Source organism: Gymnogyps californianus, chromosome 29 (genome assembly GCF_018139145.2).
Source record: "Gymnogyps californianus isolate 813 chromosome 29, ASM1813914v2, whole genome shotgun sequence".
NCBI classification, from domain to species: Eukaryota; Metazoa; Chordata; class Aves; order Accipitriformes; family Cathartidae; genus Gymnogyps; species Gymnogyps californianus.
The window spans coordinates 2,001,975-2,029,924 of record NC_059499.1 but is presented as its reverse complement, the minus strand read 5'-3'; the positions used below and the strand labels follow the sequence as shown (position 1 = coordinate 2,029,924).

General features: G+C 70.5%; 3 protein-coding genes across 4 annotated transcripts; all 3 read left to right on the top strand.

Annotated features, from left to right (window-relative positions):
* Positions 1-53: 53 nt before the first annotated feature.
* SLC39A1 (solute carrier family 39 member 1) lies at positions 54-3,184 on the top strand. 2 transcript variants are annotated; one of them, XM_050912346.1, is made up of 4 exons: positions 54-158; positions 562-823; positions 1,524-1,654; positions 2,400-3,184. In XM_050912346.1, exons 2-4 carry the CDS (start codon positions 637-639, stop codon positions 3,024-3,026), a joined length of 945 nt encoding a protein of 314 aa, XP_050768303.1. In that variant the 5' UTR covers positions 54-158; positions 562-636; the 3' UTR covers positions 3,027-3,184. The 2 variants fall into 2 exon arrangements, with proteins under 2 accessions (XP_050768303.1, XP_050768302.1); XM_050912345.1 differs by having other exon boundaries at positions 546-823.
* A 929-nt stretch (positions 3,185-4,113) lies between these two features.
* On the top strand, positions 4,114-16,324 carry CRTC2 (CREB regulated transcription coactivator 2). The gene is made up of 14 exons (XM_050912219.1): positions 4,114-4,290; positions 8,233-8,334; positions 8,687-8,803; positions 9,033-9,094; positions 10,893-10,961; positions 12,536-12,639; positions 12,892-12,921; positions 13,168-13,232; positions 13,434-13,483; positions 13,645-13,889; positions 14,483-14,931; positions 15,420-15,713; positions 15,821-15,995; positions 16,110-16,324. Exons 1-14 carry the CDS (start codon positions 4,114-4,116, stop codon positions 16,316-16,318), a joined length of 2,148 nt encoding a protein of 715 aa, XP_050768176.1. The 3' UTR covers positions 16,319-16,324.
* A 3,648-nt stretch (positions 16,325-19,972) lies between these two features.
* DENND4B (DENN domain containing 4B) lies at positions 19,973-27,159 on the top strand. The gene is given in 27 exon segments (XM_050912325.1): positions 19,973-20,271; positions 20,353-20,605; positions 20,701-20,770; positions 20,929-21,098; positions 21,191-21,432; positions 21,540-21,606; positions 21,698-21,756; positions 21,882-22,026; positions 22,118-22,293; positions 22,418-22,518; positions 22,609-22,824; positions 22,905-23,107; positions 23,110-23,267; positions 23,362-23,485; positions 23,614-23,820; positions 23,919-24,047; positions 24,153-24,294; positions 24,386-24,464; positions 24,466-24,946; positions 25,028-25,150; positions 25,237-25,482; positions 25,871-25,954; positions 26,056-26,289; positions 26,375-26,474; positions 26,583-26,748; positions 26,836-26,900; positions 27,014-27,159. Coding segments are annotated over 27 exon segments (4,485 nt in total).
* Positions 27,160-27,950: the final 791 nt, after the last annotated feature.

Sequence of the window (27,950 nt, the reverse complement as noted above, 5' to 3'; positions counted from 1 at the left end):
GGCGCTCGGTTATTTTTTTTTCTCGTTTCCTATTGGTTGCGACGCGTGTCACTCAAAGAGACGGTCGGGGGTTTTCCGCGTCGCTATTGGCTGCGATGCGCCGTGCCGGCTCCGCCCTTTGGAATCACCGAGGACGCGCGGCTATCATGTAACGAGCGGTGAGTGCCGGGGGGGGGGGGGGGACATCGGGACCTTGGACCGGGACCGGGGACCGGGACCGGGACGGAGTCCCGGTCCCGGTCCCCGGTCCCCGATCCCGGTCTTTGATGCCAATCCCGGATTCCCGGTCATCCGATCCCGGTTCCGCCAACCCCCTGTGTCGTTACCGGAGCGCTGTCTCGCTTCTCCGGACCACCCCCCCCCGCCGCCCTCTCCTGCCCCGGGGATCTCCCTTTCAACCCATCGCGGTGCTCCGAGCACCGAGGGACCCGGGACGGAGTAGAGGGGGGGGGGGATCGGTGATGGCGGCGGGGGGGGGCGAGTGAGTCACCGGGGCCGGGAGGCGGCCCCGGCCGCTCTGACTGTCCCGTTCCATCCCGCCGTAGCTCCCGTTCTCCCTAGGGATGCAAAGCGCGGTTAAGAGAGTGGCGGGTCGGAGCTTCTTCTATTGAGCTCCAGCACCGGATCCCGGGTGGGATGGTGACGGGAACCGGCACCGGGTCTGGGACCGGGATGGAGGAGCTGGCCTGGAGCCCCGGGACGGCACCGCGCCCCTCGCCCGGGCTGGAGGCGAAGCTGGGCTCGCTGGTGCTGCTGCTGCTGCTGCCCCTCGCCTGCGGCCTTGCCCCGCTCTGCTGCTTCCGGCAGCCCCCGAGCTCCGCCGGTACGGTACTGGGGGGTCCGGGGGTCTGGGGGGGGGGGGGTCCGGGGGATCCCGGGGGTTCGGGGTATCCCGGGAAGTCTGGAGGTCTCAGAGGTCTTGGGTGTCTGGGAGGGTCTGAGGGATCTGTGGGATCCTGGGGGAGCTCGGGGCAGGGGGGGTCCCAGGGGTTTGGGGTGTCCTGAGGAGTCTGGGGGAGTCCAGGGGAGTCTGGGGGTGTCCTGGGGAGTCTGGGGGTCTCAGAGGTCTTGGGTGTCTGGGAGGGTCTGTGGGATCCTGGGGGGGCTCAGGGAGGGGGGGGTCCCAGGGGTTTGGGGTGTCCTGGGGAGTCTGGGGGAGTCCAGGGGAGTCTGGGGGTGTCCTGGGGAGTCTGGGGGTCTCAGAGGTCTGCGGGGTCCCAGGGAGTCTGGGAAGGTCTGAGGGTCTCAGGGGTCCTGGGGAGTCTGAGGGGGCCTGGGGTGTCCAGGGGGTCCCAGGGAGTCTGGGAGGGTCCGGGGGCCTGGGGGTGTCCGTGGGGGGGGTCCCAGGGAGTCTGGAGAGGGTCTGGGGGTCTCAGGGGTCTGGAGGCTCCTGGTGGTCTGGGACAGGCTGGGAACGGGGCTGTCACCTGGGGCAGGGCTGACCCCAAAGGGCCCGGTGGGTCCCGGGCTGTGGGGCTGTGGTGGGGGTCTCAGCGGGGGTCTCAGCCCCCCCTGCCCCGCAGATGCCCGCAGCCCGGTGCTCAGCCTGGTGAGCTGCTTCGCCGGCGGCGTCTTCCTGGCCACCTGCCTGCTCGACCTCCTGCCCGACTACCTCGCCAGCATCAGCGCGGCTCTGGAGGGGCTGCACGTCACGGTGAGCACCCCGGCACCCCCCGGGGTCCTGCCCCCGCCAGGGACCCTGCCCGGGGGCATCCTGGCTCTGCCCCGGGGGTTTCCCGGTATCCCTGTCCCCGGGATCGGGGTCAGCAGCGCCGGCTGGGTGTGTGGGGGGGGTCAGCTGTGCTGGGACAGCGGGGAGGGGATGGTGGGGAGGGGGACGGGGACAGCAGGGAAGGGATGGCTGGTATGGGACTGCGGGGAGGGGGACAGCGGGGAGGGGACGACGGGGACAGGACAGCGGGGAGGGGGACGGCGGGATGGGATGGAAGGGAGGGGGATGAGAGGATGGGATGGTGAGGAGGGGGACAGTTGGGACAAGACGGTGGGGATGGGACAAGAGGGAGGGGGACGGTGGGGAAGGGATGGTGGGGATGGGATGGTATGGGGCGGGGGACACAGCAGGAATGGGACAGTGGGGATGGGGACAGGGACAGCAGGGATGGGGACAGGGACAGCAGGGATGGGGACAGCAGGGAGGGAGCTGGCAGGGCTGGGCTGGTGGCGGCGGAGCAGCCGGGAGGGACCGGTGGGGCCCGGCCAGCCGGGAGGCCCTCGTGTCCCGCCGTGACTCATGGAAAGATCCTCCCTCTGCCCATGGCTTCCCGGCAGCCACCACCTCCGGCTTCCTTCCCCAGGGCCGGCGGCGCAGGCAGGGCCGGGTGCAGGCAGGGCCGGGTGCAGGCAGGGCCTGAGCCCCCTTTCCCCCCCCCATCTCACAGCTGCAGTTCCCCTTGCCGGAGTTCATCCTGGCCATGGGCTTCTTCCTGGTGCTGGTGCTGGAGCAGGTCGCGCTGGCGCAGCGGGAGCCGTCGTCCATCCCGGAGGAGACTCGGGCTCTGCTTCCCACCGGCTCCATCCAAACCCCTTCACCGCAATCCCCGGCTCCCGGTACCCGGGGTGCCGTTCGCGCCGGGTTACTGGTGCTGGCGCTGGCGCTGCACGCCGTGCTGGAGGGGCTGGCGCTGGGGCTGCAGGAGGCGGAGGGGGCCGTGCTGCGCGTCTGCCTGGCCCTGCTGCTGCACAAATGCGCGGTGGCTTTCAGCCTGGCGCTGAAGCTGCTGCGGGGTCGCCTGCGCCCGCCGGCGGTGGTGGCCTGCTTGGTGCTCTTCGCCATGATGTCACCTTTGGGCGTCGGGTTAGGGACGGCGGTGGCGGCGGGCGCGGGGCCGCGGCAGCGGTTGTGCCGGGGGGTGCTGGAGGGGTTGGCGGCCGGGACCTTCCTTTATATCACTTTCCTGGAGATCTTGCCCCAGGAGCTGGGGGTCCCCCAGCATCGCGTCCCCAAAGTCATCCTGCTCCTCGCCGGCTTCGCCCTCGTCACCGCCATCCTCTTCATCAAGATCTGAGACACTCCCATCCCCGGGGCAGGGGATTCCTACCTCCCCCCCCGCCATGCAGGACGCCGGGGAAGGGGGGTCCCCTCTGCGCCCCCCTCCTCTGTGCAAGTGCCAAAGTGCCGCTCCAGGGGCTGTCCCAGCCCCCCCTGCGCACCCTGGGGAAGGGGGGGGGGGTGTCTACCCACTGGGCCCCCCCCCCCGCGGTGAGGCTGAGCCCCCTGCCTCAGTTTCCCCATCTGCACAGGGGGAACGGTGCTGTCCCCCCCTGCGGGACCCAAGGACCGGGGGGGTGAGCATGTGTCGTTCCCCCCCTCCACACCCACAAGTGACCTTACAGTGTGGGCGGGCGCCCCGGGGTGCGCACCCCCGGCCCCCCCCCCGGCCCCCCCCGGCCGGGGAGAGGCGTTGGATGAAGCAAATAAAGGACTGGACCTGACAGCACTGCCTCTGCCTGGGATTGGGGGGGGGGGGGGCCAAATTGGGGGGGGGGAATGACAGTGCCTGGGGGGGTCACGGTGCCCAGAGGGGGCCCACAGTGCCCTGCCACCGGGCCTATATGGGCGGGGGGGGGTCCAAGCCCCCCCAGTTTTGAGGGGGTGGGGGGCGTCTGCTCTGTTCCCAGCCATGGTGGGGGGGGGGTGTGACCCTGCTGTACCCCCCAGTATTGCCACCCCCCCAGCTGTAACCCCGTGCAGCTTTGCCCCCCCCCTCCGGGTCCCCCCCCCCCCCCCCCCACTGCAGCACAGCCCCCGCTCACCCCCCCCCCGTTTACTCCCCTCGCCCCGCCCCAGCCCCGCCCACCCCGGAGGAGGGCGGAGGCCCCGCGGTGCACGCCGGGAGTTGTAGTCGGGTCCGCCCTCCCCGCACCGCGGGGGCGCCCCCCCCCCGTGGGGGGTGGGGGGGTGGGGGGGAAGGAAGGCCAGGGACTCCATTTCCCGGCGGCCCCTGCGGGCGCGCCGCGGGGTCTGCCGGGAGTTGTAGTCCTCCGCACCCCCGCGGCCCAGCGGCGGCGGCCGGCCCGCGGACTCCCCGCCCCAGCCTGCCCCGCGCGGCGGCGGCGGCGGCGGCGGCGGCCGGAGCGGCCCGAGCAGGGAAGATGGCGGCGGCGGGCGCGGGGGCCGGGCCCGGGCCCGGGCCCGGTGCGGGTTCCTCGGCCGGTGCCGGTGCTTCCAACCCGCGGAAGTTCAGCGAGAAGATCGCGCTGCAGAAGCAGCGCCAGGCGGAGGAGACGGCGGCCTTCGAGGAGGTGATGATGGAGATCTGCTCCACCCGGGTGAGCAGCGCCGCCGCGGCCTCCCCCCGCCGGATGCGCGACGGGCCCGGGGGGGCCGGGGGCTGGGGCGGGGCGGGGGCCGGGGGCTGTAGGGGGCCAGGGGGTCGTGAGGGTCCAGGGGGGCTGGGGGCTGTGAGGGGGCCGGAGGCTGAGTGAAGGCCTGGGGGGGTGGGGGGGTGGGTTAGAGGGGGCCGGGGGCTGTGTGAGGGACGGGGGGGGGTGCGGGGGACTCGGGGTTCAGGGGGGGCGTTCGGGGGTGCAGAAGGAGGGGGGGTTCTCGTGGGGTAGCGGGGGGCCGGGGGCTGCGCTGGGGGTGCAGAGTGGGTGGGGGGTCAGGAGACGCAGAGGCAGTGGGGGGCTCAGGCGGGCGCCCAGAGGGGCTGGGGGGGGGGGTTTGGGGGTGCAGAGGAGATGGGACTGGACGGGGCATCACCCCGAGGCTTGGGGGTGGGTCTGCATTTGGGTAGTGGGGGGTGCAGAGGGGCCGGGAAGGGCCCCCCCCCCCCAGAGAAACGCTCCTTCTCCGGGTGCCCGCCTGCACCCCGCTTCTCCTTCCCGTGGGTTTATTTTGATTTATTTATTTGGCCGCGGGTTTCTCGGCAAGGCTTCGCACGTGGCTCGCTCCGGCCCGTGGCCGCCGTGCGTGGGTCCCCGGCGCGCGCCGCGCGCCTCCTCCGCTTCCGAGCGCACGTCCCGGCGACCGGGTGGAAAAAGCGACTCGCCGCCTGCGGCACCTGAGGGTTTGCCGGGGCTCTTGCCGTGGGGGCGAGGAGGGGATCCCCGTGCCCGTGGCTCTGGGACGGGCTCCTGCCGTGTCGCACCCCTGCGTCGCCTCTGCCGGGTGATTCTCCACCGGCCCCGGCACTCGGGGCAGGGGGGGGTCTGTCCCTGAGCACCGGGGACCCTCAGGAGGGTTGGGTTGGTCCTTCCCGCCGATGCGGCCGGCTGCCGCGGGAAGCAGCAGATCCTTCATCCCTGGAGATGCTTAAATTTAGCTTGGCCCGAGCCTGAGAAAACGCAGCGTTGGGAGCACGGATGAGTGTGCCGGATCTGAGCCGGCAAAACTGCCCCGCTCGGCAGCTTCTGGGGAAGGGGTGTCGTCGTTCCCCGCAGGCCGAGGGCTTCTCAGAGGGACCTCGGTGGCAGGAGGGCTGCTCTGGGGTGCGGGGGGATGATGGTGGAGCCGGGGAGGCCGGGAATGCCGCGGCGCATCTCCAGGAGCGTGGTTTCCCTGGCGGGGGAAGCCGTCGAGAGGAGACGGTCAGCTCCGGTTTGCGTTTCGTTTCGCTCTGCGCCGGCCCCACGGAGTTGGCGGGGATTGCGCGGCCGTTTGCCAAGATCAGGGTTTGGCCAGATTTCAGCTCCCGGAGAGGCGGGTTGTGCCAACCCCGGCAATGGGGCTCTGCAGTGCTGCGGGTCGCTATGCCGGCAGCCGTGGGGTCCGGCAGCCAGCGCCGTCCTTCCCGGCGGAGATAAGGGATGGATGAGCGAGGGGAGAGGAGTGCGGAGTCGAGGGAGCCGGAGACGCGGAGAGGTTCTTACAGGTGACAGGGACGGCTGACGGGGAGGCTTGTGTGTCACCCTGCACTTGGGATCGGTGGGACTGGGAGAAGAGGGGAGCAAAATCCATCAGACCTTTCAAAAAGGGGGTGTTTGGGTTCGGAGAGCCCCGCTGGCACTCCGGGGCTGGCGAGGCAGCGGTGAGCTGACATCCACAGAGCCGAGGCTGTCACCGGGAGGGTGACGGGGACAGGGTCCCGCCGACCCCGAGGGAACGACGTGCTGCTCACCCCGCCGAGCTGAGAGCAGCCGCATCCCCGGCGGGCAGGCAGGGCTCCCGAGCAGGGACATCTCTCCGGAGGTTTTGTCCCCTCTCTCGCCGGGATGGCAGGCGGGAGCTGCGACCTGCGCATCGCCGGTGAGTTTGGGAGCGGGCTGGAGCCTTCCGCACCGTGTTTGCACAGTAAACAGCTGGTTAATGTGCAGCAAAGCCGGGAGGGAGAGGCAGCAGGACTGTCCTCCCCGCTAATCCCTGCCCCGGGACGCTTCCTCTGGAGTTCCTTCCCTGCACGCGTGGGACCTGCGGCCCCGGAGAGGCGCAGAGTGGCACAGAGCTGGTCCCGAGGGGGGTTCTGGCCCCGCGGGTCCCCTCCATCGCTGCCCACAGGGCTGCAGGCGAGGAGCTGGCAGCGGCCGTCGCCGTGCCGGCAGCTCGTGCCCGACACGGGCGCCTCTGTTTCGTGGCTCCTGGCCGGGGGAGAGGTGGCTGGGGGGGCTGCTGCCCAGCTCTGGGGTGCCCTGCTCCCGCCGTGGGGGTGTAGCAGCCCCTCAAGCTTTGCTTCGTGTTTCCTGGAATTTTTTCTGGCTGCTTGCGAGCTGCTGCCTGATTTCGGCCTCGTCTGGCTTTGCCGGCTCCCGCAGGGACCCTGGCTTGGAGAACAGAGCAGGATCCCAAGACCTTAAGCCCCAGCGCAACGCCTCGCACTAATCCTGCAGTGCCAGCGCAGCCAGCTGTTGACTAAATCTCCCATTTTTTTGGTTGTTTTTCTTTTTTTGTTCTTTTTTTTTTTTTTCCCCCTGGATCTGGATTTCGCTGGTCTTAAGCTTGGGAATTTGCTGTCGCAGGTTTCCCGGCTGCAGCTTGTTTCTGAGCTGCTTTTTGTGCTTCATCTCCTTTTTCCCTGGGGTTTATCCAGGACTGAGGAGCGCTGGTGCTGACCGGTGCGTGGGGCTGCTCGGGGACCCCTCGGGGTCCAAAGGGAAGGTGGATTCGTATATGCGCTTGACCTTGGCTCCGTGGGTTGGGATCGGGGAAACCCTTCTTCCCTGGTGGGATGCCGGAGGCAGGGGGGGGAATAGGACATCCCCTTGTGCCGGAGGGGATGACGGGGGCCGTGCCCTTTCCCGGGATGCGGGCAGCAGCGCGCCTTCCTGCTGCTGTCGGGATGAGGAAGTCTGCGTCGCTCATGGCGGGTCAAACCCCTGCCCGGGTCGGCTGTGGGCAGGCTCCTGCCTGCGGGCCGGGGGGGGGGGCCGGGGCAGGAGGGGGCTTTCGGGGCCGGCTCGGTGCTGGTGCTGCCCCGGGACGCCGGCTCCCCTCTGCTGTGGGGTTTTTCTCCGCTGATGAGGGTCGGGTGCCAAGACCCGGTTATCTCCCGCCTGCGGTTTGCCATGACTCCTTCCCTCGGCCTTGAGCAGCGCCGGGAGCCGGCGGGCTGCCGTGCCGTGCCGAGCAGGCAGCCCTTCCTGCTCTCCCTGCCGGAGCCCCGGCCCCAGGCTGGGATCTCCCCCGGTTTTTGGGCTGCGGCGCTGGCTTTGCCGACAGCCCCAGGACTGTCTTAGCGTGGATGAGGTGCCTGCTGGAAAGCCCAGCACCTCCGGATCGAAGGGGACCGGCTGACCCACTGACCGCCGGTGCCTGGGGAGCCCGGAGCCCTCTTGGGTGGGCACGGGGGCTTCGGTTGTTCGGCGGGGGGAGCAGGGCTGGGCTCAGCCTCTGCTCTGAGGATGTGGGTGCCGCAGTCTGCGGGAGAGAAGTGGCTTTCCCCGCTCTGGGCCACTAAACCCAGCGGGGGCTCAGCATCCTTCCTGCACCGGAGCACCCATGGAGGGAGGAAAGTCCCTTGCGGGGCCTCCTCCGCACTCGGTGGCTTCGAAGCGGAGAGGTATCGGGCACTTCGAGCCCTCCTGGTTTGCCCCCGTGCGGTTCCTGAGGCCGGCCGGGTCGGACATGCCTCGCTCGGGGGCCGCATCCGCCCGTGGGCTCCATACCGTGTGTGGGGCAAGCTTGGGACTCGGCTGCAGGCGAGAGAGCGTGGGGATGACCCGCTGGGATGGGGACGGGGATGTCTTGGGTGTAACGGGGCGGTTTGGAGGAGCCCCAGCACCCCGGGGTGCCTGCTGGCCCCCCCCCTGACCTGCCTCCCCCCCGCCCCGGCCCAGCTGCAGGCGCAGAAGCTGAGGCTGGCACACAGCCGGGGACCCTACTACAGCGGCTCCCTGCCCAACGTCAACCAGATCGGCAGCGGCGTCTCCGACTTCCAGGTGAGCAGCGCCCGCTCCGCCGGCTGGGGGCTGCCCCGGGGCGGGGGGGCGGTTCTGGGGGGGCTGCCCCCCGTGGCACAGCGGCTGCTGCCCTCGGTGCCTTGGGGAGGGGGATCAGGAGCCGCATCAGGACACAGGGTAGGCGTCGGGGAGGAGGACGAAGAGCGGTGGTGCGGGCTGCTGTGAAGGACAGATGGGGACGAGGGGATGTTCTCCTCTAATCCCTTTGCCTGGCCCCAGCTCCGTCCCCCCGGCAGCACTGGCAGCGATGGGGCAGTCGAGGGGGGCTGATCCTGAGACCCCTTCCCTCGCAGACGGGCGGTGGGCTCACCCCGGTGTCTCCTCCCCGCAGGGCCCTTTGCACTCGCCGCTGGACTCCACGCGCAGCACCCGGCACCACGGCTTGGTGGAGCGAGTGCAGCGGGACCCACGCCGGATGATGTCCCCGCTTCGCCGATACGTCCGACAGATATCCTTTATCCCGTTCCCTCCTGCCCCGTCGGCGGGGGGAAGCCGGCTTTTTCTCCCCGCCGCTTGGGCTCCTGCCCTGATCCCCGTGGCCCCGGTGCTCGTCTCTTTGGGATTAGCGAGCATTAGCAAGGTGTGCTGCCCTGGCCCGTCTGCGGGGTTGCGTTAGGTGCCTGCACGCCGGCTGCTCAGCCCCTCGCTCTCTGTTTGGTCCTTAACGTGCCTCTCACATCGACAGCTCTCCCTACGGACCGACCTACCTGTCGCCTCCGCCCGAGCCCAGCTGGAGGAGGTAAAGATCCCGCGTTTTCTTGGATCCCGGCACTTGTTTTCCAGGTGCCGGTTTCCAGCCCGCTGCCTCCCCGTGTCTGCGGGGTCGCTGGAGCCCAGGGCTTGCTCTATGTTAAAGAGCACCCGGAGGTTTTGAAACAGGCAGGCTGGCAGGAGCCCAGCGCGGGAGAGTCCCTCGCAACGGGCAGCCCTCCCGGGAGGATTTACACGGCTTCCCTTACCAGTCTGCGGGGGAGAAACCAGACCTGGGGGGGCAGAGAGAAACGCTGAGATGCCAGGAGTGGGGCTGGGAGGCCTCCCCCCCTCTCTCATTTTGGCTGCTGCCTGCACCGTCCCGCAGAAGGGGGATTTTTAAGGAGGAACGATTTCATCGTGCCCAAAAGAGCCGGCTCCGGCGCGCAGGGCGGCATCCGCCCGCCGTGGCAGCGGGAAGAGGGATCCTGCCTGAGCTGAATCACCGGGCGGCCGAGCCCCTGCGTGCTCCGGCCCTTGGCCCCGGGGGCAGGCGAGGATGAGGCTGGCTGGCCAAGCCCAAGCATGCCCGGAGCATCGGCTCCATCCCACGGAGATCCCGGTGAGCTGCGGCTCCGTGCAGGAGCCGCTCGGGCTTGGCTCAGCCCTTTTAGAGGTCGCTCGAGGCTCCTGGGCTTTATTTTCAAGGCTGCCCTTGCTCTGAAGTGCTGTGCTCAGCACAGCCCTCCTTCCCCGGCCTGAGGACCGGTCTCCCAGAGAGACTCGCTGCCGATGCTCCTGCCGTGTCCGTGCCTCAGTGCCCGGCGCAGCTCGGCTGCCGTCTCGGTGCGCCGGGAGCCTGAGGGGCCGTGTGTGCCCCTTCTCCCCAGCCCAGTGGGGACACCGGCGGCGGCGTGTGCCGGGTGGCAGCCCTGGGTTGTGCCGCGCAATGCCGGGGCTCTGCTGGAGGTTCATGTTGTGTCTTGCACTTTGTCCCTCACGATGAGCCTCGGCGCCGGTCAGTCCAGAGTGCGAGGGCCGCGGCCTCGTCCCTCATCCCATCTTCCCCCATCCCGCCGTGTCCAAGCCCAGCCGTCGGGTGCCCTCTTTGCCGTCCTCCCTGACCTCCCAGGGCACAGCCTTGGCTTTTTTTCCCTGAAAGAAGAGGTGTTGAATCCTCCCCATCACTCGCAGCGAGCACAGCCACCCTCTCCGCAGGACCTCGGGCTCCGGGGAGCCGTCCCCAGGAGCATCTCGCTGCAAATTCCTCGCCCCGGGCTCGGGGGGGGGACTTTCATCCGTCTTCCAAACAGCTGCCTTCGCTTGGCTCTTGCTCCGTGACGCTTCCTCAGGCACTGCTGGAGGGGAGGGTGGTCTCTGGCCTGTGGTCCCGCTGCCCTGGGGCATGGAGACCCTCCGGTGTCACCCCAGAGACCCTCCAGCCTTGCCCCAGAGACCCTCCGGCATTGCCCCAGTACGCCTCAGCCGTCACGGCATTGACTCTTGGCTGCGGTCTGCACGGGCTGAGCCGGCGGCTGTATTTTTGGGTCCCCAAGGCTGAGCCGCCCATCGCCGCGGTGTCTGGGCTGCGGGCGGAGGGCTGAGGCAGGGAATAGGGTGAGGATTTCACGGATCAGCCCCGATCCGGTGCCGAGGGGCGTCCCCCGGGACCGACAGAGATAGATACCCCGGCTTGTCTGCGCAAGGCAGGCTGCAGGCAGCGAGCTGTCTGCCTCCTCCTGCTGTCCTCGGCCTCCCCACTGCTAACCCTCCCTCCCGTGGGGCAGTGCCCCCCTGTGCCCCCCTCCCTGGCCCCCCAAGTAACCCTGCTGTTTCTCCTTACAAAGGACCATGCCCTGGGGTAACTTCCCTATGGAGAAAGGACATTTGTTTAGGCTGCCGTCGGCTCTCAACAGGTGAATGATTTTTTGATTCCGTTTTCTCTCTCTACCTGTCTCTAAGCCGGGCTCCAGCCCTTCCCCAGGACCCCCAGGGTGGGCACGGCCCTGCTTGTAGCAACTCCAGTCCCCCAGGAGAAGGGAAGGGGTCTCCAGGCTGCCCTGGCCGCTGAACGGGGGACCCCTGGGGTGGAGGTGGCCCTGGGGACGCCCAAGGTGGAGGTGGCCCTGCGCACCCTGGGCTTGGTGCGGCCCTCGTGCCTCCGCGGGCTGCGTGGTCCTGCAACCACTCTGAGCTCCCTGAGGAGCTGCTTTTGGGGGCACGGGGGTCCTGGATGCAGGGCAGCGTGTCCCCCAGGGCTGCCCTGGCTCGGTGCTGCCTCCCGGGATGAGGACCTGGCTCTGCCTGGCTGCCGTGGCCGCTTGGTTTCACCCCGGCATGGCACGAGGAGCGGGAGCCAGCGCAGCCCCGGGGAATCCGGGCCACCTTTCGGGAAGTCAGCGAGGTGACAGAGCAGCGGGTTCCCCGTGGGGTTTGAGCCCGCAGCTGGGCTTGGGCACAGGGAGGAGCTGCTCCTGCCAGCCCCGGAGAGCCGTGGCTTTGCCCGCGGGGGCCCGGCTAGCTTTGGGGTTGTCCCCTTCCCCGGGATGGGGCGCAGCGGGGTCTCGGCAGGGCGAGCCGGGGCTCGGGGCTGGCACGTTGCTGACGCTGCTCGCGGCAGTCCCCGCTCTGTCTCCCTTGGGCCGTGCTGGAAGCGGTGCCGGCACATCCCGGGGCTCGGTGCCGGCACATCCCGGGGCTCGGTGCCGGCAGCGGGGCCCTGGCCGTGCCGCGGACGGGCGCCCATCACTCCCCGGCTGGGCCCCGCGCGGGAGGGGGCTGCGTCCCATGGGCGGCGGGGGGAGCTTCCTGCCTCCCAGCTGCGCCGCAGCTGAACAATATCCCCCTTGTGCGGTCCCAGGACGCGTCATTAGCTCGAGCAGCCTTTTCTCAGCCCCTCCCCACGCTCATCCGCTTCAGACCAACTAATTGGGAACACAATGGGTGTAATATCCCTGGGTCCTCTGCCCCCAACCCCTCCAGGGCCCCGGGGAAACAAAGGGTCCCCGGGGGAGCCCGTCTTCCCCTGTGCCAGGGGTGGTGAGGGCTCCGGGGCCTTCGCTGTGGTGGCAGAGCCGTCCCTTGGAGGAGACGGGGCTGGAGCAAGCCCCGGCGTGTCTGGAAGTGCCGGGAAAGGGACCCCACTAGAGCATCGCATGGGGAGGGGAGGACGGGGCTGGCAGAAGGGGACGGGGTCCCCGCAGAGCTCCTTGGCATCTGCCTCCAGGGCTCGCCCTGGGCACGGCGAGCGCCGGACACGGAGGGCTTCGAAGGAGACGGTTGTTCCTCCAGCGAAACCCGCCGTGCTCTCCTTCCCTTCCTCCTCCTGCTCTTCCCCTTTTTTGCCTGCTGCCCTGGCCCTGGTCTCGCCCACCGTCCCGGGGCCGGGGCTGACCGTGGGGGCTGTCACAGCAGCAGGCTGTAAACGGGGAGGGGGGCGAGGGGCCGAGCCCGGGCCCATCTGACGATCACCTTTCCTTTTTCCAATTAGAACAAATTCCGACTCGGCGCTTCACACGAGCGTGATGAACCCCAACCCCCAGGACGCGTACCTGGGCCCCTCGCAGGGCGCCCCGCCACCCGGCCGCCGGAGCGGTGAGTGTCCCCTCCCTCCGCACCCCACTTTCCCCAGCGGGACCCCGCTGCTCCCCACCTCCACCCGGCTGCCTCGGGACCCCCGGGCCCCTTCCACCCCTCGAGGACTCTAGGTGGGGGACTGTGTGGAGCCCCGTCCCTCCACAACGGGGTCACGCAGCAGCCCCCCCTTCCTGCCTTCTCTCCGCCGTGCTGGCCGATGTCCCCCGTGTCCCCGTGTGCTGCCACTAACATTCACTCGCTCTCTTGCAGGTTTTCTGGACGGGGACGCAGACAGTAAAGGTGAGCGCTTGCCCGCGCCCGGCAGCGTGGCACCGAGCCCGGCACGGACCCGTGCGTCCCCCCCTTGCAGTCTGCAAAGAGTCGGGGCAGCGGGTGGGATGCGGGGGGCCAGTGGCCGGGGACCCCTCTGCGGCGGGTGGGTCTGTAATGCCCCACTCGTGACCTGTCGGTGCCGCCGGGGTGGATGCTGTGCCGCTCTCCCCGCGCTGACCCTCTGCTCCCCCTCGCCAGTGTTTCTTTTCCAAGTGCCTCCCATCGAAGAGACCTTCGACGACAACAAGCATTCGCTGAAGCCCTGGGACACCAAGAAGGTGGGTGCAGAGGAAGGACCGCGAAGAAGTCGCCCCTACGTCCCCCTGCCCGGGCTGCCCGCTTCCTGCCCGCAGGGCGTTGCGACACCAGGGTGACTCTGCCTCCTTCCTGCCCTCGAACCGCGGCTGGCCCGGGCTTGCGGGGAGCACAGGTTCAGCATCCCGGCCTCGCTTCACTCCTCCTCCTCTTTGATTTCGCAGCTCTCGTCGTCCTCGGCCCGTCCACGCTCCTGCGAAGTCCCTGGGATCCAGTAAGTCCTGGGCTGGGCTGGGGGGCACGGCCGGGCAGCCCGAGCCCACGGGCGGCTGCGGAAAAGGGGTTGGAGCCGGGGAGGGGGGGGCCCAGGCTGCTGGGGAGGGGGACGCTGGAGGGCTTTCCCACACTTTGAGCATGTCTCTCTCTTTCCCCCAGCATATTTCCATCCCCGGATCAGCCTGCCAACGTCCCCCTCATCCCCTCGGCCCTCAACACGGGCGGCTCCCTTCCCGACCTCACCAACCTGCACTTCCCCTCCCCGCTGCCCACCCCTCTCGACCCGGACGAGACCGCTTACCCCAGCCTGAGCGGGGGCAACAGCACCAGCAACCTGGCCAACACCATGACGCACCTGGGCATCAGCGGCAGCATGGGACTGGGGACGGGCTACGACTCGCCAGGTGAGGGCTGGCTCCCTCCTTGCCGCCGCCGGCGGGCAGGGAGATGCCGGAGCCGATGTCCCGGGGTGGTCGGACCCGCCGCCGAAACGTGGGGAGCCGAGAGAGAGAGGCCTCCGTGGTGGGGAGCTGCCTGCAGCGAGTGCTCGGCGGGGCCGGGGGAGATGGGAACCCCCCGGCCGGCATCCCAGAGCTGGCTGTGGCAGAGATCGGCCTCTCCGGGCGATCCCAGCCTGGGATGGAGACACCGCAGCCTGGGAGCGGGGTGGGGAGAGCTGCGGGGTCCGATGGCATCAGGGGGTCCCGCGGGGGTGTGGGACGGCGGCCCAGGCGGGGAGCCCGCCGCCAGCCCCGCTCCTGCCCCGGCACCCTCCGCTTGCCGAGCCGGAGCATCCTGCGCCGCTGCCGGTCCCATTCCCGGGGTGTGTGTGTGTGTGTTTCCGTCTCTGTCTCCATCGTTTTGGTCGCCTCCGTCACCTTCCATCCCACCCGGAGCAGACGGGGAGCCCCAGCCTGGCCCGGCCCGGGGAGGAGAGCCTGGGGCGCGGGGCGATTCCGTGGGTAACGGTGGTGTCTCTTCTTTTTTGTCCCCACAGGACTTACCTCACCTATGCAGAGCTCCCTGAGTAACCCGTCCCTGCAGTCCTCGCTTAGCAATCCCAACCTCCAGGCCTCCCTGCGAAGCCCCTCGCTCCAATCCTCCCTCAGCAACCCCTCGCTCCAATCCTCCCAAAGCAGTTCCTCCATCCCTTCCTCGCTCTCCAACCAGTCCCTGCCCTCCTCCCTCTCCTCCTCGCTCAGCAATCCCTCCCTCCCCACGTCCCCCCGCAGCCAGCCCATGCAATCTTCCCCCAGCAACCCCAGCCTGCCCTCCGGCTTGAGCGGCTCTTCCTACGCCCCCATGGTGCAGGCGTCCATAAACACCTCGCCCCGCCGACGGGTCCCGCTCAGCCCCCTCACCCTCCCAATGGGTGGCGACTCCAGAAGGCAGCACCCCAAACAGTTCTCACCAACAATGTCACCCACATTGTCCTCCATCACCCAGGTATGCATGGTCCATCGCCCGCGCCGGCCCCGCGCCGCGCGCTCGCCTCCGTCTCCTCTTCCTCTCTTGTCTCGTTTCCATCCTCATCGCAGCCACATCGCCAGGGAAGCCCCTCGCCCCCCCCTGCCTCGTCCCAGCCCGCGGACCCCTCCCCGCCGGGAGGGAGCTCCGTGCGGTCGGGGATGGAGGGGGGGGGGGGACATGCGGTGCGTCCCAGCCGGGGCTCCCCCACCCCGGGGTTCCTACTCCGGAGGGGGGGAGCCCGGTCCGCGGCGGGTGCTGGGTTTCAGTGCCGGGTGCTGCCGGCAGGGGCTGAAATTCAGGGGTCTCCCGGATCGCCGGGGTCTCCCCAACCTGCTGCCGGTGCTGGGGGATGCACCGGGGGCTGGCGGAGATGGGGGCACCGAGCAGAGGGGCCGGATCCTGGTGGGCGCGGAGCGGGTGCAGGCTGACACCCCCCCCCCCCCCCTTCTCCGCTCTATCCGCAGGGGGTGCCCCTGGACACCAGCAAGCTGCCGGCCGACCAGCGGCTCCCGCCGTACTCCTACAGCCAGCCCGGCCTGCTCCTGCAGTCCCAGCCGAGCCAAAAAGCCCTGCACCAGCCCGTGCAGTCCCCCCCGCAGCCGGCACTGCCTCCCGCCCCGCCGGCACGGCCTCCGCCGCCACCGGTGCCGCCGAGCGGGGCCGCGCAGCGCCCGTACGGCCCCCAGTACCAGCCTAACGCCTCCCTGCAGCAGCAGCAGCAGCTGGGACAACCCCTGAGCGACTTCGGCTTGGGCAGCGTGAGTGCTCCCGGCACCGGGACGGTGGGGGGGACAGCGAGGTGTGTGTGGGGGACACACATGACACAGCAGGGGTATTCGTCCCCATAACCCGCTTCTCCCCGCAGTTTGAGCAGTTCGGGATGGGGGAAAGCCCCACCGGTAACAGCGGCGGTTTCCCCGAGGAGCTGGGGACCCTGAGCTACCCCCCAACCGAGGGCGCCTACGACCCCCACGTCCTCAACCGGCAAAACCTGAGCAACTGCAGCCGCCACGGCCCCATCCCCAACATCATCCTCACAGGTGGGTGGGCAGGGGGCACCGGCAGCCCCCCTCCCCGGGAGCGGGATGGCACGGAGGGGGTGCTGAACCCCCCCATTCCCCCCTCTTCCTCCCTCTCCCCCCCCCCCCCAATAGGGGATTCTCCCCCCGGCATCTCCAAGGAGATCGCGACGGCGCTGGCCGGCGTCCCCGGTTTCGAGGTGGACGCGGCGGCGTTGGATCTGGAGGAGGATCTGAAAATCGAACCCCTCACCCTGGACGGACTGAACATGCTGAGCGACCCCTACGCCCTGCTCCCCGACCCGGCCGTGGAGGACTCCTTCCGCACCGACCGCCTCCAGTGAGGGGCCGGGGGGGGCCTCCCCAGCACCCCCACCCACCCGCGGACCCTTGCCCCCCACCTCCGTACCCCTTCCCAATTTCTCCTCCTTCCCCCCCCTTCCTTTTTTTTCACTTTTCTTCCGGTAAAACGGTGGGGCCACTGCCGGCTCCCTCCCCAGAGAATGGGGCCGGGGGACGCCGGAGCCGGTGGGAGTTCGGGGGGGGCGGGGGGGGAAGAACGCGAGCCAGGCGCTCTCCGGCCCCACAGCACCCCCAAACCCCGGCGGAGAGGGGGCTCCCGTCCCCGTCCCCCCCCCCGGGGGCGGCTGTACATAACCCTGTAGGTAGAGACCCCCGGGGGGGGGGGTGTAAGGGGGGGCCGCTTCTGTTTTTATTTTTTTTTTCTGCCTAATCATCATGTTTAAGGAGAAATCCCGCTCCCCCCCCCCAGCTGCGCCCTGTATGTACCCCCAGTCCCCCCCCCCCTTACCCAGCTGCCGGGGACCCCGCGGGACGTGTAGAAAGCACTTGTAACTTTGCCCCCCCCCCTCCCCTCGCCCCCCCCACACCCCCAGGGGAGCGCGGGGCCCCGTCCGCGGGGGGGGGGGGCGGGGGGGGTGGACCTGGGGCCCCAGGACCTGTGTTCCCCCCTTCCCCCCTCCCCCGCCCCGCTCGGGAGGGAGCCAGAGTGATTTATTATTATTATTATTTTTTAAAATATATTATATGTTAATTAAATGCCCCCTGTGATGGCGTGTGGCTGATTTCGTGGCGGGGGGGCGGGGGGGGCACACGCACACCCCCTCCCCACCTGGGTGAGGCTGGGGGGAGCCCCCAGCTCCCGGGCCTCCCCAGGGGGGGTTTGGGGGGCAGGGGGGTGTGTGTGTGTGTGTGTCAGCTGCTCCAGCCCCCCCACCCTGCCAGACCCTTAGGTCTGGGGTCTCTTACTGGGGGGGGGGCAATGGGGTCCCCGCAGTTCCTGGGGGTGCTGGGGGGCACGGTGGCCACGGGGAGCTTGGGGGTTTCCTTGAAATTCTTGGGGATCCCTGGGGGGGGTCCCTGGGGGGTCCTGGCAGCTTCTAGGGCTGTTGAGGGGGTCCCGGGGGGATCCCGGCGGCTCTAGGGGTGCTGGGGGGGGTCCTTGGGGGGGGTCCTGGGGGGTCCTGGCAGCTTCTAGGGCTGTTGAGGGGGTCCCGGGGGGATCCCGGCGGCTCTAGGGGTGCTGGGGGGGGTCCTTGGGGGGGGTCCTGGGGGTCCTGGCAGCTTCTAGGGCTGTTGAGGGGGTCCCGGGGGATCCCGGCGGCTCTAGGGGTGCTGGGGGGGTCCTTGGGGGGGGTCCTGGGGGGTCCTGGCAGCTTCTAGGGCTGTTGAGGGGGTCCCGGGGGGATCCCGGCGGCTCTAGGGGTGCTGGGGGGGGTCCTTGGGGGGGGTCCTGGGGGGTCCTGGCAGCTTCTAGGGCTGTTGAGGGGGTCCCGGGGGGATCCCGGCGGTTCTAGGGGTGCTGGGGGGGGGGTCCCCTGTGGGTCCTGGTATCCCCCGGCGGGTGCAGAGAGTCCTCCCGGCCGCCAGGGGCCGCTGTCGGCGGCGGCGGGGCCGGGCGGGCGCGCGGTAGCGGCCCAGCGGAGCCCAGCGGCGCGGCCCGGCCCGGCCCGGCCCGCAGGTACCGGCGGGGGCGGCCGGGGGGGGCCGGGGGCTGCTCGGGGCCGGCCGGCCGGGGCCGCGGGGGCTGGCTGGCTGGCTGTAGGGCCTGCGGGGTCGGCTGCGGGGCCTGTAGGGCCGGCTATAGGGCCTGTGGGGCCGGGTGTAGGGCCTGGGCCGGGTGTAGGGCCTGTGGGGCCGGGTGTGGGGCCTGGGCCGGGTGTAGGGCCTGTGGGGCCGGGTGTGGGGCCTGTGGGGCCCGGCGTGTATCCAGGGTGTATAGGGCCGGCTGTGGGGTATATAGGGCCGGCTATGAGGTGCATAGGGCCGGCTGGGGCGATGTGTAGGGCCGGCTGTGCAGTGTATAGGGCCGGCTATAGGGCGTGTGGGGCCGGCCGTGTGTATAGGGGTGCCTCTGTGGCCAGGCTGACGTTTGCTGGCGCCCCCATTTCCAGCCCAGGGTTTCCAGCCCGAGATGGGGGGCCCGTGGGGTGTGCTGTAGCCTTGCCGGCCCCGTGGGGCCCAGGGAGCCGTGGGGCAGAGGGCACGCAGCGGGGCAGGGTCCCCAGGCGCCATGGGGCAGGGGCTGCGGGGATGTGCTGCTGCCTGGGGAGCCCCGGTGCCCCCCTGCCTTTGGGGCACTGCCATGGGGCAGGCTGGCCCCATAGCCAGCAGCCGGATCCTGCCCTGGGGATGGGGCCGGGGCACCGGGGGGGGTGTGTGTGTGTGTGTGTGTCCGTCCTGCCCCCCCCCCCCGCAGTCACCACTTCCCCTTCAGCAGCCCCACGGTGGGGCCGGTTCCTGCTCCCGCTGCAGCTGGGAGCAAAGCCCTGCCGCTCCCATGGGACCCCTCCGTGGGGCTGCTCACACTGGGGGTCACCGAGGGGGTCCATGAGGACACGAGGGTGGGTCAGGGGACCCGTCATCGGGGACCCTGCCGTGTCCTGCTGGCTCTCAGTGGGGTGCCCCACTGCGGGGCCCGGCTGGGAGGACCCATGAGAGGCGGGGGGGGGGGGCGGGTGTGTGTGTAGGGGGGCACAGGGCGGCTGTGGGGACCCCCGCCCCAGCCGGTTTCTCCCTACGCGAGGCAGTGGCAGGAAGCTAAATCGGGAGCCGGGGCTGCATCTCAGCGGCTCGGCCGTCGTCATGTGGCGCTGGGCTAAAAATACCCCGGGTGGCTGCCCGTGGGGCCGGGGGGTCCCGGGGTCCCCGGCTGGGGGACGGGGACAGGCTCCACCCGCTGCCGTGGCCATGCCTCTGCTGGCACGGGGGATGCTGGCACGGCCCCGGCGGGCTGCGACCCCCCCCCCGGCTAAGGGGGTTTCCTCCTGGGGTCGTAGGGCCACCGCGATGTCCCTGCTTGGGGTCTCCGTGTTCGGGCTTGGGACCGGTTTGCCCCCCCCAGTGCAGCTGGGGCAGAGCCGGTGTTGCGCCCTGGTGCCCCGCGGAGGGGGCTGACGGCCGCGAGGGTGTGACGTGGGTGTTCGCGGCCTCGTCGTCCGCTTCCTTCCCCTTTCCAGCCCGCCCCGCGCAGCTCTCCGGCGGCCTCCGCGGACCCCTCCTGCGGCGCCCGGGCAAGCTGGGGGCACCGGGGACAGGGAGGGGGACACGCAAGGGGGAGAGGGACCAGCTGCGGGCAAGGGGTGCAGCCACCAAGCTGGGGGGGCCGCGCTACAGGGTGGGGGTCCTGTCTCAGAGGCGCTGCCCGAGGGTGTCTCCCCGCAGCTGCTGTACTCAGGGTGGGGTGCTGCCTCTCCCCCCCCCCCAAGCCGTGGGGGTCCCCATCACATCGCCTTGTGCTTTGCGGCGTGACCGGAAGCCTCCTCCCTTCCCGTCCCTGGCGCTTTCGCCCCGTCAGCTCTGCCGTGCCCCACGGCCGCCAGCTCAGCCGTGGGGCACCCCACGCTGCCAGCCTGCCGGGGCGAAGGAGCTTTTCCTGCTTTGCGGGGCCCCGGGGACAGCGGGTGCGGGTGGGCTGTGGGGCAGGGTTGGGGTGTCACCCATCCCGCTGTCCCCTCCCTCCCCAGATGCCGTGAGCCATGTCGGACGAGAAGCCCCCGCAGCTGGTGGACTACTTTGTGGTGGCCGGACTGACGGACACCTCGAGGCCGCTGGAGGAGGAGAGCCAGCAGCACCGCCCGGCCCGCCCCAGCGAGCCCATCACCGACGTGGCCGTCATCATCCGCTCGCAGGGCGAGGAGGTGCCCCACGGCTTCACCTGCATCGAGACCACCACCTCAGGCCACCCCGTCGACCTCAACGCCGGGCTGCTCAACAACCCCCAGATGTTCATATGCTACAAGCGGGGCCGGGACAAGCCCCCCCTCATCGAGCTGGGGTGAGTCCCGGGGGGACCGGGGCTCTGGGGGGGGGGGAACGAGCTCCCCGGGGGTCCCCCTCACCCCTGCTCTCCACCCAGGGTGCACTACGAGGGCAAGGACCGCCCGAAGCCGGGCTATAAGATCCTGGACACGACGCCCTACAGCCGCTCGGCCAACCTCAATTCGGGGGGGCCGGGACACCAACGCACCTTCCTGACGTACCGGCGGGCGGCCGAGCCCCACGGCCACAACACGCTGGGGGTCACTGACATCTGTCTCGTCATGCCCAGCAAGGGCGAGAGCACCCCCCACACTTTCTGCCGGGTGGACAAGAACCTCAACACCAGCATGGTGGGTGCCGGGGTCCCCCCTTCTCGCCGCTGCCGGGATGCCCCCGCCGCCGTCTGGCCCCATGCTGACCCCCCCCCTCCGCTCCCTCCTTGCAGTGGGGCCCTGCCCTGTTCCTGTGCTACAAGATCGCCATGGCCAAGGCCAACACGCTGGTCTACGAAGCAGGTAGGGTCTCTCGTGGCGATTGGGGGGGGTCAACCCGCCGTGGGTTCGCCTTGGCAGGCTGCTGGGCGCCCACCCAGCCGCTCCCTCCCTCCCCCTCCTCAGCTGGATGGGGGAAATGGTAAGGTGAGGCTCATCCTTCTGTCCGTCTGTCCGTCCAGGGCTGCTGGGACGTTACCCTGAGCAGGACAGCGAGTCCTTCCCCCTGCCCGAATCGGTGCCCGTCTTTTGCCTGCCCATGGGGGCCACCATCGAGAGCTGGCCGGCCGACACCAAGTACCCGCTGCCCGTTTTCTCCACCTTCGTGCTGACCGGCGCCTCGGGCGACAAGGCAGGATGGGGAGAGGGGGCTTCGGGCTGGGGCGGGGGGGGTAGAGGCAGCGGGGAGGGGGGGGTCCCGCCCTGACCGCCCGCCCCACGCAGGTGTACGGGGCGGCCATCCAGTTCCACGAAGCGTTTCCCCGGGAGCGGCTGTCGGAGAAGCAGAGCCTGCGCCTGGGGCTGCTGAGCGTGGTGGACCGACGGCCCGTGGCCGGCCGCTCGCTGCAGACCCGCAAGAGCATCTGCGTCCTCTCCCACTGGCCTTTCTTCGACGTCTTCCGCAAGTTCCTCATGTTTATCTACCGCTACTCCATCTCGGGGCCCCACGTGCTGCCCCTCGAGACGTGAGCGCCGGGCGGGGGGGAGGTTTTGGGGGCGGGGGGTGGGGGGGAATGGGACAAGGGGGTGGCCCCCGTCGCCTCGCCCTGCCAACGGGCCCCTCTGCCCGCAGGCACATCTCCCACTTCATGCACAACGTCCCCTTCCCGTCCCCGCAGCGGCCGCGCATCCTGGTCCAGGTGAGTCACCGTGCGTGCGCGTGTCGTCCCCCCTCCGCCGGCCCCGTCCCCGTGCTGGCTCCCCCAGCCCACCCTGTCTGCCCCCCCCCAGATGTCCCCGTATGACAACCTGCTGCTGTGCCGACCCGTGTCCTCCCCGCTGCCGCTCAGGTAGGGATGGCTGCGGGGCGCTGGGTGGGAAGGGGGGACGCACGCACAGACCCACACGCGCGTGGGAGGGGGACGTGGGGCGGCTGAATGACATGTGTGTGTCCCCGTCCCCCCCCCCCACGCAGCGGCGCCAGCTTCCTGACGCTGCTGCAGAACCTGGGCCCCGACAACGCGGTGGCGCTGCTGGTGGCCGTGCTGACCGAGCAGAAGCTGCTCATCCACTCCCTGCGTCCCGACGTCCTGACCAGCGTGGGCGAAGCCCTGGTGGCGGTGAGTGCCGGGGAGGGGACACCACCGGGGACACGCCGCGGCGCTGGGGACCCCCGGCCCGCGGCGCTGACCGCCCTTGTCGTGTCCCCAGATGATCTTCCCCCTGCGCTGGCAGTGCCCCTACATCCCGCTGTGCCCGCTGGCGCTGGCTGACGTGCTGTGTGCCCCCGTGCCCTTCATTGTAGGCATCCATTCCAGCTACTTCGACCTCTACGAGCCCCCCAGGGACGTCATCTTCGTCGACCTGGACACCAACACCATCTTCCAGTAAGCGGCACCCGATTCTTGATGGTGGCGGGTGGGCTTCACCAGCCGGGTGCTGCCCGGAGGGATGCCGGGGTTCCGCCGGCCGCTCTCCCCTCGTCCCTCTGTGTCCCCCCCCCACCTCCAGGAGCGAGGAACGCAAGCTGCTCTCCCCCCGCTCCCTGCCCCGCCGACCCTGCAAGGTGCTGCTGGCCTCGCTGCACAGCCTCTCCCAGCAGCTGGATGAGAGTGAGTGGGGGTCCGAGGGGGGGGACCCCACAGCCTCCTGCGCCCCCCACCTTAATTTCCACACCCCCCCCACCCTCCTTGCTTTCGCAGTGTACAGTGGGCCGGGGGAAGAAGCGTCGCTGGAGCTGCTGCTGAGCGACGCGGAGGCGGCGCGGGGCCGACGGGCGCAGCTGGAGCTGGAGGCGCGGGCGGCTTTCCTGCGCTTCATGGCCTGCGCCCTGCGGGGTTACCGCTCCTTCCTGCGCCCCATCGCCCCGGCGCCCGCCCCGGCCGGCCGAGACGCCGGCAGCCTCTTCTCCCTGCAAGGTGGGTGGGCGGCAGGGAAAGGGGTGGGCTGGATTTATCCCCCCCCCCCCGTCCCATCCTGTCCCCTCCCGTCCCCTCAGGGTTCCTCAAGTCCCGGGAGCGGGCGTACCACCGGTTTTACGGGCAGCTGCTGCGCACCCAGCTCTTCACCCAATTCATCGAGGACTGCTCCTTCGCCAGCGACCGAGACCCCTGCCTCGAATTTTTCGACACCTGCGTGGATAAGGTGGGTGCCGCCGGCTCCACGCCGCGTCCCTGTGTCCCCGTTCCCCGCCCCGGTGACACCCCGTGCCCCCTCCCCAGGTGCAGGCGGAGCTGGAGAAGCCGGAGGACGCCCCGCTGATGGAGCTGGACGACCCGCGGGGGGGCGAGCACACCGTCTTCATCACCCCCCCTGAGCAGCCAGCGGGTCCCGACGGCGCCGAGCTGCCTGCGCGGTACCGGTAAGACCCTCACCCCTCACCCCCGCCTCAGCCCCGCCGCCTCCCCGGGTCCCCCCCAACTCAGCCTCTGCTCCCCCCCCCCACCCCACCCCAGCTATGACGGGTTCCCCACCCTGCGCCCCGAGCTCCTGGAGCCCCCCCGGGACCCGCTGGTGGCCCAGCTATGCCAGGCCAGGAGCAGTGCCCCCAGCAGCCCGGCCCCACGCAGGACCAAGCAGGTGAGCGGGGCCAACGGTGCGACGAGTTGGCCAGGCCTCAGCAGGGACGGGACGGCGAGGGGCGCAGGATGCCGGCTGCGCCCCCCGCCCGCCCCCCAGCTCCCTCCTCTTCCTCCCCTCGTCCCTAGGAGATGAAGGTGGCCCAACGCGTGGCCCAGAAGTATTCCTCGGTGCCCGACATGTGGGCCAAGTGCCTGCTGGGGCACTGCTACGGGCTCTGGTTCCTCTACCTGCCCACCCACGTCCGCGCCGCCCCCGCCAAGCTGCGGGCGCTTCAGCTGGCCTACGAGGTCCTGCGCAAGATGGAGGCTCACAAAGTGGTGCTGCCGGACGAGGTAGGTGACATTCGGGGCAGGGGGGGCTCGCCGGGGGCGGCGGGGGACACCCCGGCCACCCCTGATTGCCCGTGGTTGGCCCCCCCCCCCCCGCCCAGGTCTGCTACCGCATCCTGATGCAGCTCTGCGGGCAGTACGGGGAGCCGGTGCTGTCGGTGCGGGTGCTGCTGGAGATGAAGCGCGCCGGCATCGTGCCCAACACCATCACCTACGGCTACTACAACAAGGTGATGGAGGGGGACACACACACACACACACACGACATGCACGTGGGGGGGCCGGGGATCCCCGCCGGCGCCTGACCCTGTCGTTCCCCCCACCCCACCTCGCAGGCGGTGCTGGAGAGCAAGTGGCCGGCGGGCACCCAGGGCGGGCGCCTGCGCTGGGCCAAGCTCCGCAACGTGGTGCTGGGGGCTGCCCAGTTTCGGCAGCCCCTGCGGCAGCGGGAACGCCGGGCCGCCGCGCCGCCGCCGCCGCCCAGGTAGGTGGGGATGGGGGGGGGGGGAGGTGCTGGGGTGGGGGGGGGCTGCTGTCACCCCGCTGATAGCCCCCTCATCCCCTCCCGCAGGCGGCCGAGCCCCCCCGGCGCCCCGTCCCAGCCTGCAGCGGCAGACCACCTGGGCCGGGCGCAGCCTGCGGGACCCCCCCCGGCCCCCGGCTGGTGAAGAGCGGCAGCCTCAGCTTCCCCGGTGGCACCCACGGTGAGGGGGGCCGGGGAGGGCCAGGGGAGACCCCAACTACCCGGCCCCCCCTTCTTCCCGCAGCCCTGGACCCGCTGCCCCCCCGACTGCGGGGTCCCCCCGGCTCGGCCGACGGGAGCTTGTCGGACGTCAGCTTTGCCACGGACGAGAGCGACCGGGCGGATGAGGGGCCGGCGGGCGCCGGGGGGCCGGCGGGGGGCACGCCGCGGCGGGGGCTGGCCGCCAAGCTGCAGCAGCTGCTGTCCCCTGGCAAGCGGCCCCCGCTCCGGCCGGCCGCCAGTACCGAACTCCCTGCCGGCCCCCGGGACGACGATGCCTGCCCGCGCCGGGGCTCCGAGCAGCGGGATGGGGAGCCCCCGCCGCGCCGCAGCCCTGCCGAGACCCTGCTGCGCCCACGGGAGCGCCCCGAATCCACCGCTTCCGAGGTACCCGGCTTCTCCCCCCGGGGGCTGCGGCTGTCCGTCTGTCTGTCCGTCCTCGCTGATGGCGCGTGTGTCCCCCCCCAGAGCTCCGTCTCGCTGGGCAGCGAGTTGGACCTGTCGGACACGTCGGTGGGCAGCGCCAGCATTCCCAAGTCCTCCGAGCCGCCGGCTGATGGGGCAACCGGGCAGGAGCCGCCCGCCGTGGAGGTGAGTCGGGGGGGTCCCGTCCTACTGCGGCACCCCCCGCCTCGCCCTCCGCCGTGGGGGCTGACGGTGCTGCCGCCGCCGGCCAGGTCCTGCTGTCCAGTTGCTCGCGGTGCCAGGGCTGCGGCGCGCTGGTGTACGACGAGGAGGTGATGGCCGGCTGGACCTCCGATGACTCCAACCTCAACACCACCTGCCCCTTCTGCGGCCGCTCCTTCGTCCCCTTCCTCAGCATCGAGATCCAGGACTTCCAGCTGCCCCCCAGGTAGGATCCCCCCGGCCCAGCGGGACCCTGCGCACCCCCGTGTCCCCCATCCTTCGGGAGAAACCCTCATGTCCCCCGTCCTCCCTGGTGTCCCCAATATCCCTAACCGTCCTCTTTGCTGCCCACCGGTGTCCCCTGTCCGTCTGTCGTCTGGGGGAAAACCCTAATGTCCCACGTACTCTCCGGTGTCCCTGGTGTCCCCAACGTCCCTCTTTGCTGCCCACCGCTGTTCCCCAACCTTCCATCTTCTGGGGGAAAACCCCAATGTCCCACACCCGCCCCCGGTGTCCCCAAACCCCCTCTTTGCTGTCCACCATTTCCCCCCCTCCTTCCATCCTCCGGGGAAATCCCCAACGTCCCGCGTCCTCCCCGGTGCCCCCCTGTTTCCGTAACCCCCCCACCTCTCTTTGCCACGCAGCGCCGCCGAGGACGGCTCCCTCCCTCCTCCCACCGCGCAGGGACCGGTGCTCAGCGACCGCCGCCGCTGCCTGGCCCTGGATGAGGCCGAGCCGGAGCTCTGCAACGGCTGCCCGGATGCGGCGGTACGGTGCCGGGCACGGAGAGGGGAGACAACCATCCCCGTGACGGGCAACGGGGGCCGGGTGTCCCAGCGGTGTGTGTGTGTCCCCCCGTTCTCCCGCAGGTGCCGCGGCGGTCGGAGAGGGTGGCTTTCGCCTACCTGAGCCCGTTGGTGTTGCGGAAGGAGCTGGAAAGTTTGGTGGAGAACGAAGGCGGCGAGTTCCTGGCGCAGCCGGAGCTGGTGGACAGCCATCCCATCATCTACTGGAACCTCGTCTGGTACTTCCAACGCCTGGGGCTGCCCAGCAACCTCCCCCGCCTGCTCCTGGGCTCCCAGCACGTCACCCCGGTCCCGCAGGTAAGGCGAGGGGTGCTATGGGGTGGGGGAGTTTGGGGGGGGGGGTTGTCAGCCCGGCACCCACCTGCCTGTCCCGCAGGCGCAGCCCCCCGATTCCCCCTGCGTACGCGTACGCCTGCTTTGGGACGTCCTGGCCCCCGAGCCCGACAGCTGCCCCCCGCTTTACGTCCTCTGGCGGCTTCACAGTGAGTCGGGGGGGGCAGTGGGGAGGGGGAGCCGCGGCGGCGGGGTGGCGCTGACCCCCCCCCCCGCCTCCGTTCCTGTGTGTGTTGTGTGTGTGTCCCCCCCCCCAGGTAACGTCCCCACCCGGCTGCGGTCCTGGCGGCCCCACGGCCACCCCTTCTCGCTGGCCTTCCTGGAGGCCGTGCTGAGCCACGTGGGGCTGAGCGAGGTGCACAAGGCCATCGCCCTCTTCCTCGAGATGCTGGCGGCTCCGGGCGGCCCCTGGCACCTGCAAAGGTAAGGGGGTGACCCCCCCCCCCCCCGAATCCCCCCCCAAGCCTGTCAGCACCTGGCCCACCCCCCCTCACCACTCTGCCTCCCCAGGAGCATCTACCGGGAAATCCTCTTCCTCACGCTGGCGGCACTGGGCAGGGACCACATGGACATCGGTACGGGGGGCTCGGGGAGCAACTGGGGGGGGACTAGGGGGGGCCCCCCCAGCAATGCTGATGGCCAGTGTGTCTGTGTGTCCGTCCCCCCCCCCCGCCTCCTCGCCTTGTAGCCGCCTTCGACAAGAAGTACAAGTCGGCCTACAACAAGCTGGCGGGGAGCCTGGGCAAGGAGGAGCTGCGGCGGCGGCGGGCGCAGCCCCCCAGCTCCAAAGCCATCGACTGCCGCAAGAGCTTCGGGGCCACCCTCGAGTGCTAGGGGGGGGTGGCCCCCACAGCCCCCCCCCCCCCACCCCGGGGTACAGAGCTTGGGGGGCGGGGGGGGGGTGTCCCAGGCCAGCCCCTCTGCTCCCCACCTCCAGGGGGGAGCCCCCGCCACAGCCCCTGGCTCACAAAGGGTTTTATATGTCAGTGTTAATATATTTTTATTTATTTATTCCCCCCCCAACCCCCCCCACCCTCCCGCTTGTGCTGGCAGCCAGGTGGGTGCCAGGACAGCACCCAGGGTGAGGTGGGGGGCTCTCTGCATCCCTCCCCCCCCCCACCTCTGCCCTATCCCCCATCACCTGCCCACACCCCGGGGGGGGGCGGGGGGGGGTTAGGGGCCATCGCGGGGGTTTGGGGGGGGGGGGGTTTGGGGGCCGCCTCCCCCCCCCCCCCCCCCGTACTGTGCAATAGGAGCCCCCCCGTCCCGGGGGTCTGTAAATAAAAGCCGCTGCGGTATTTTCCCTGCTGCCTCCCCAGGCGCCTTCTTGGGGGGCATCGAGGGGGAGCGGGGGAGCGGGACCCCCCCACTCTCCCGGGGGGGCTGGGACACACCCGCCGGGGGTGTCGGCGGCCCCATCGGGAAGGGGGAACGAGGTGCCAGCGCGTTTGCCTGCGGCCACGGCAGCCATCTTGAGGCCTGGCAGAGGCCTCGGGGCTGGTGCGAGGCCTCCTCGGGGCTGGGGCCCTGCCCGCTGCCGGCGACCACGGAGAGTGGGGGGGGGGGGAACACACGACACGCGCGGCCCTGCCCGGTACCGGGGCCAGCTCCGCCTCCTCCTCGCC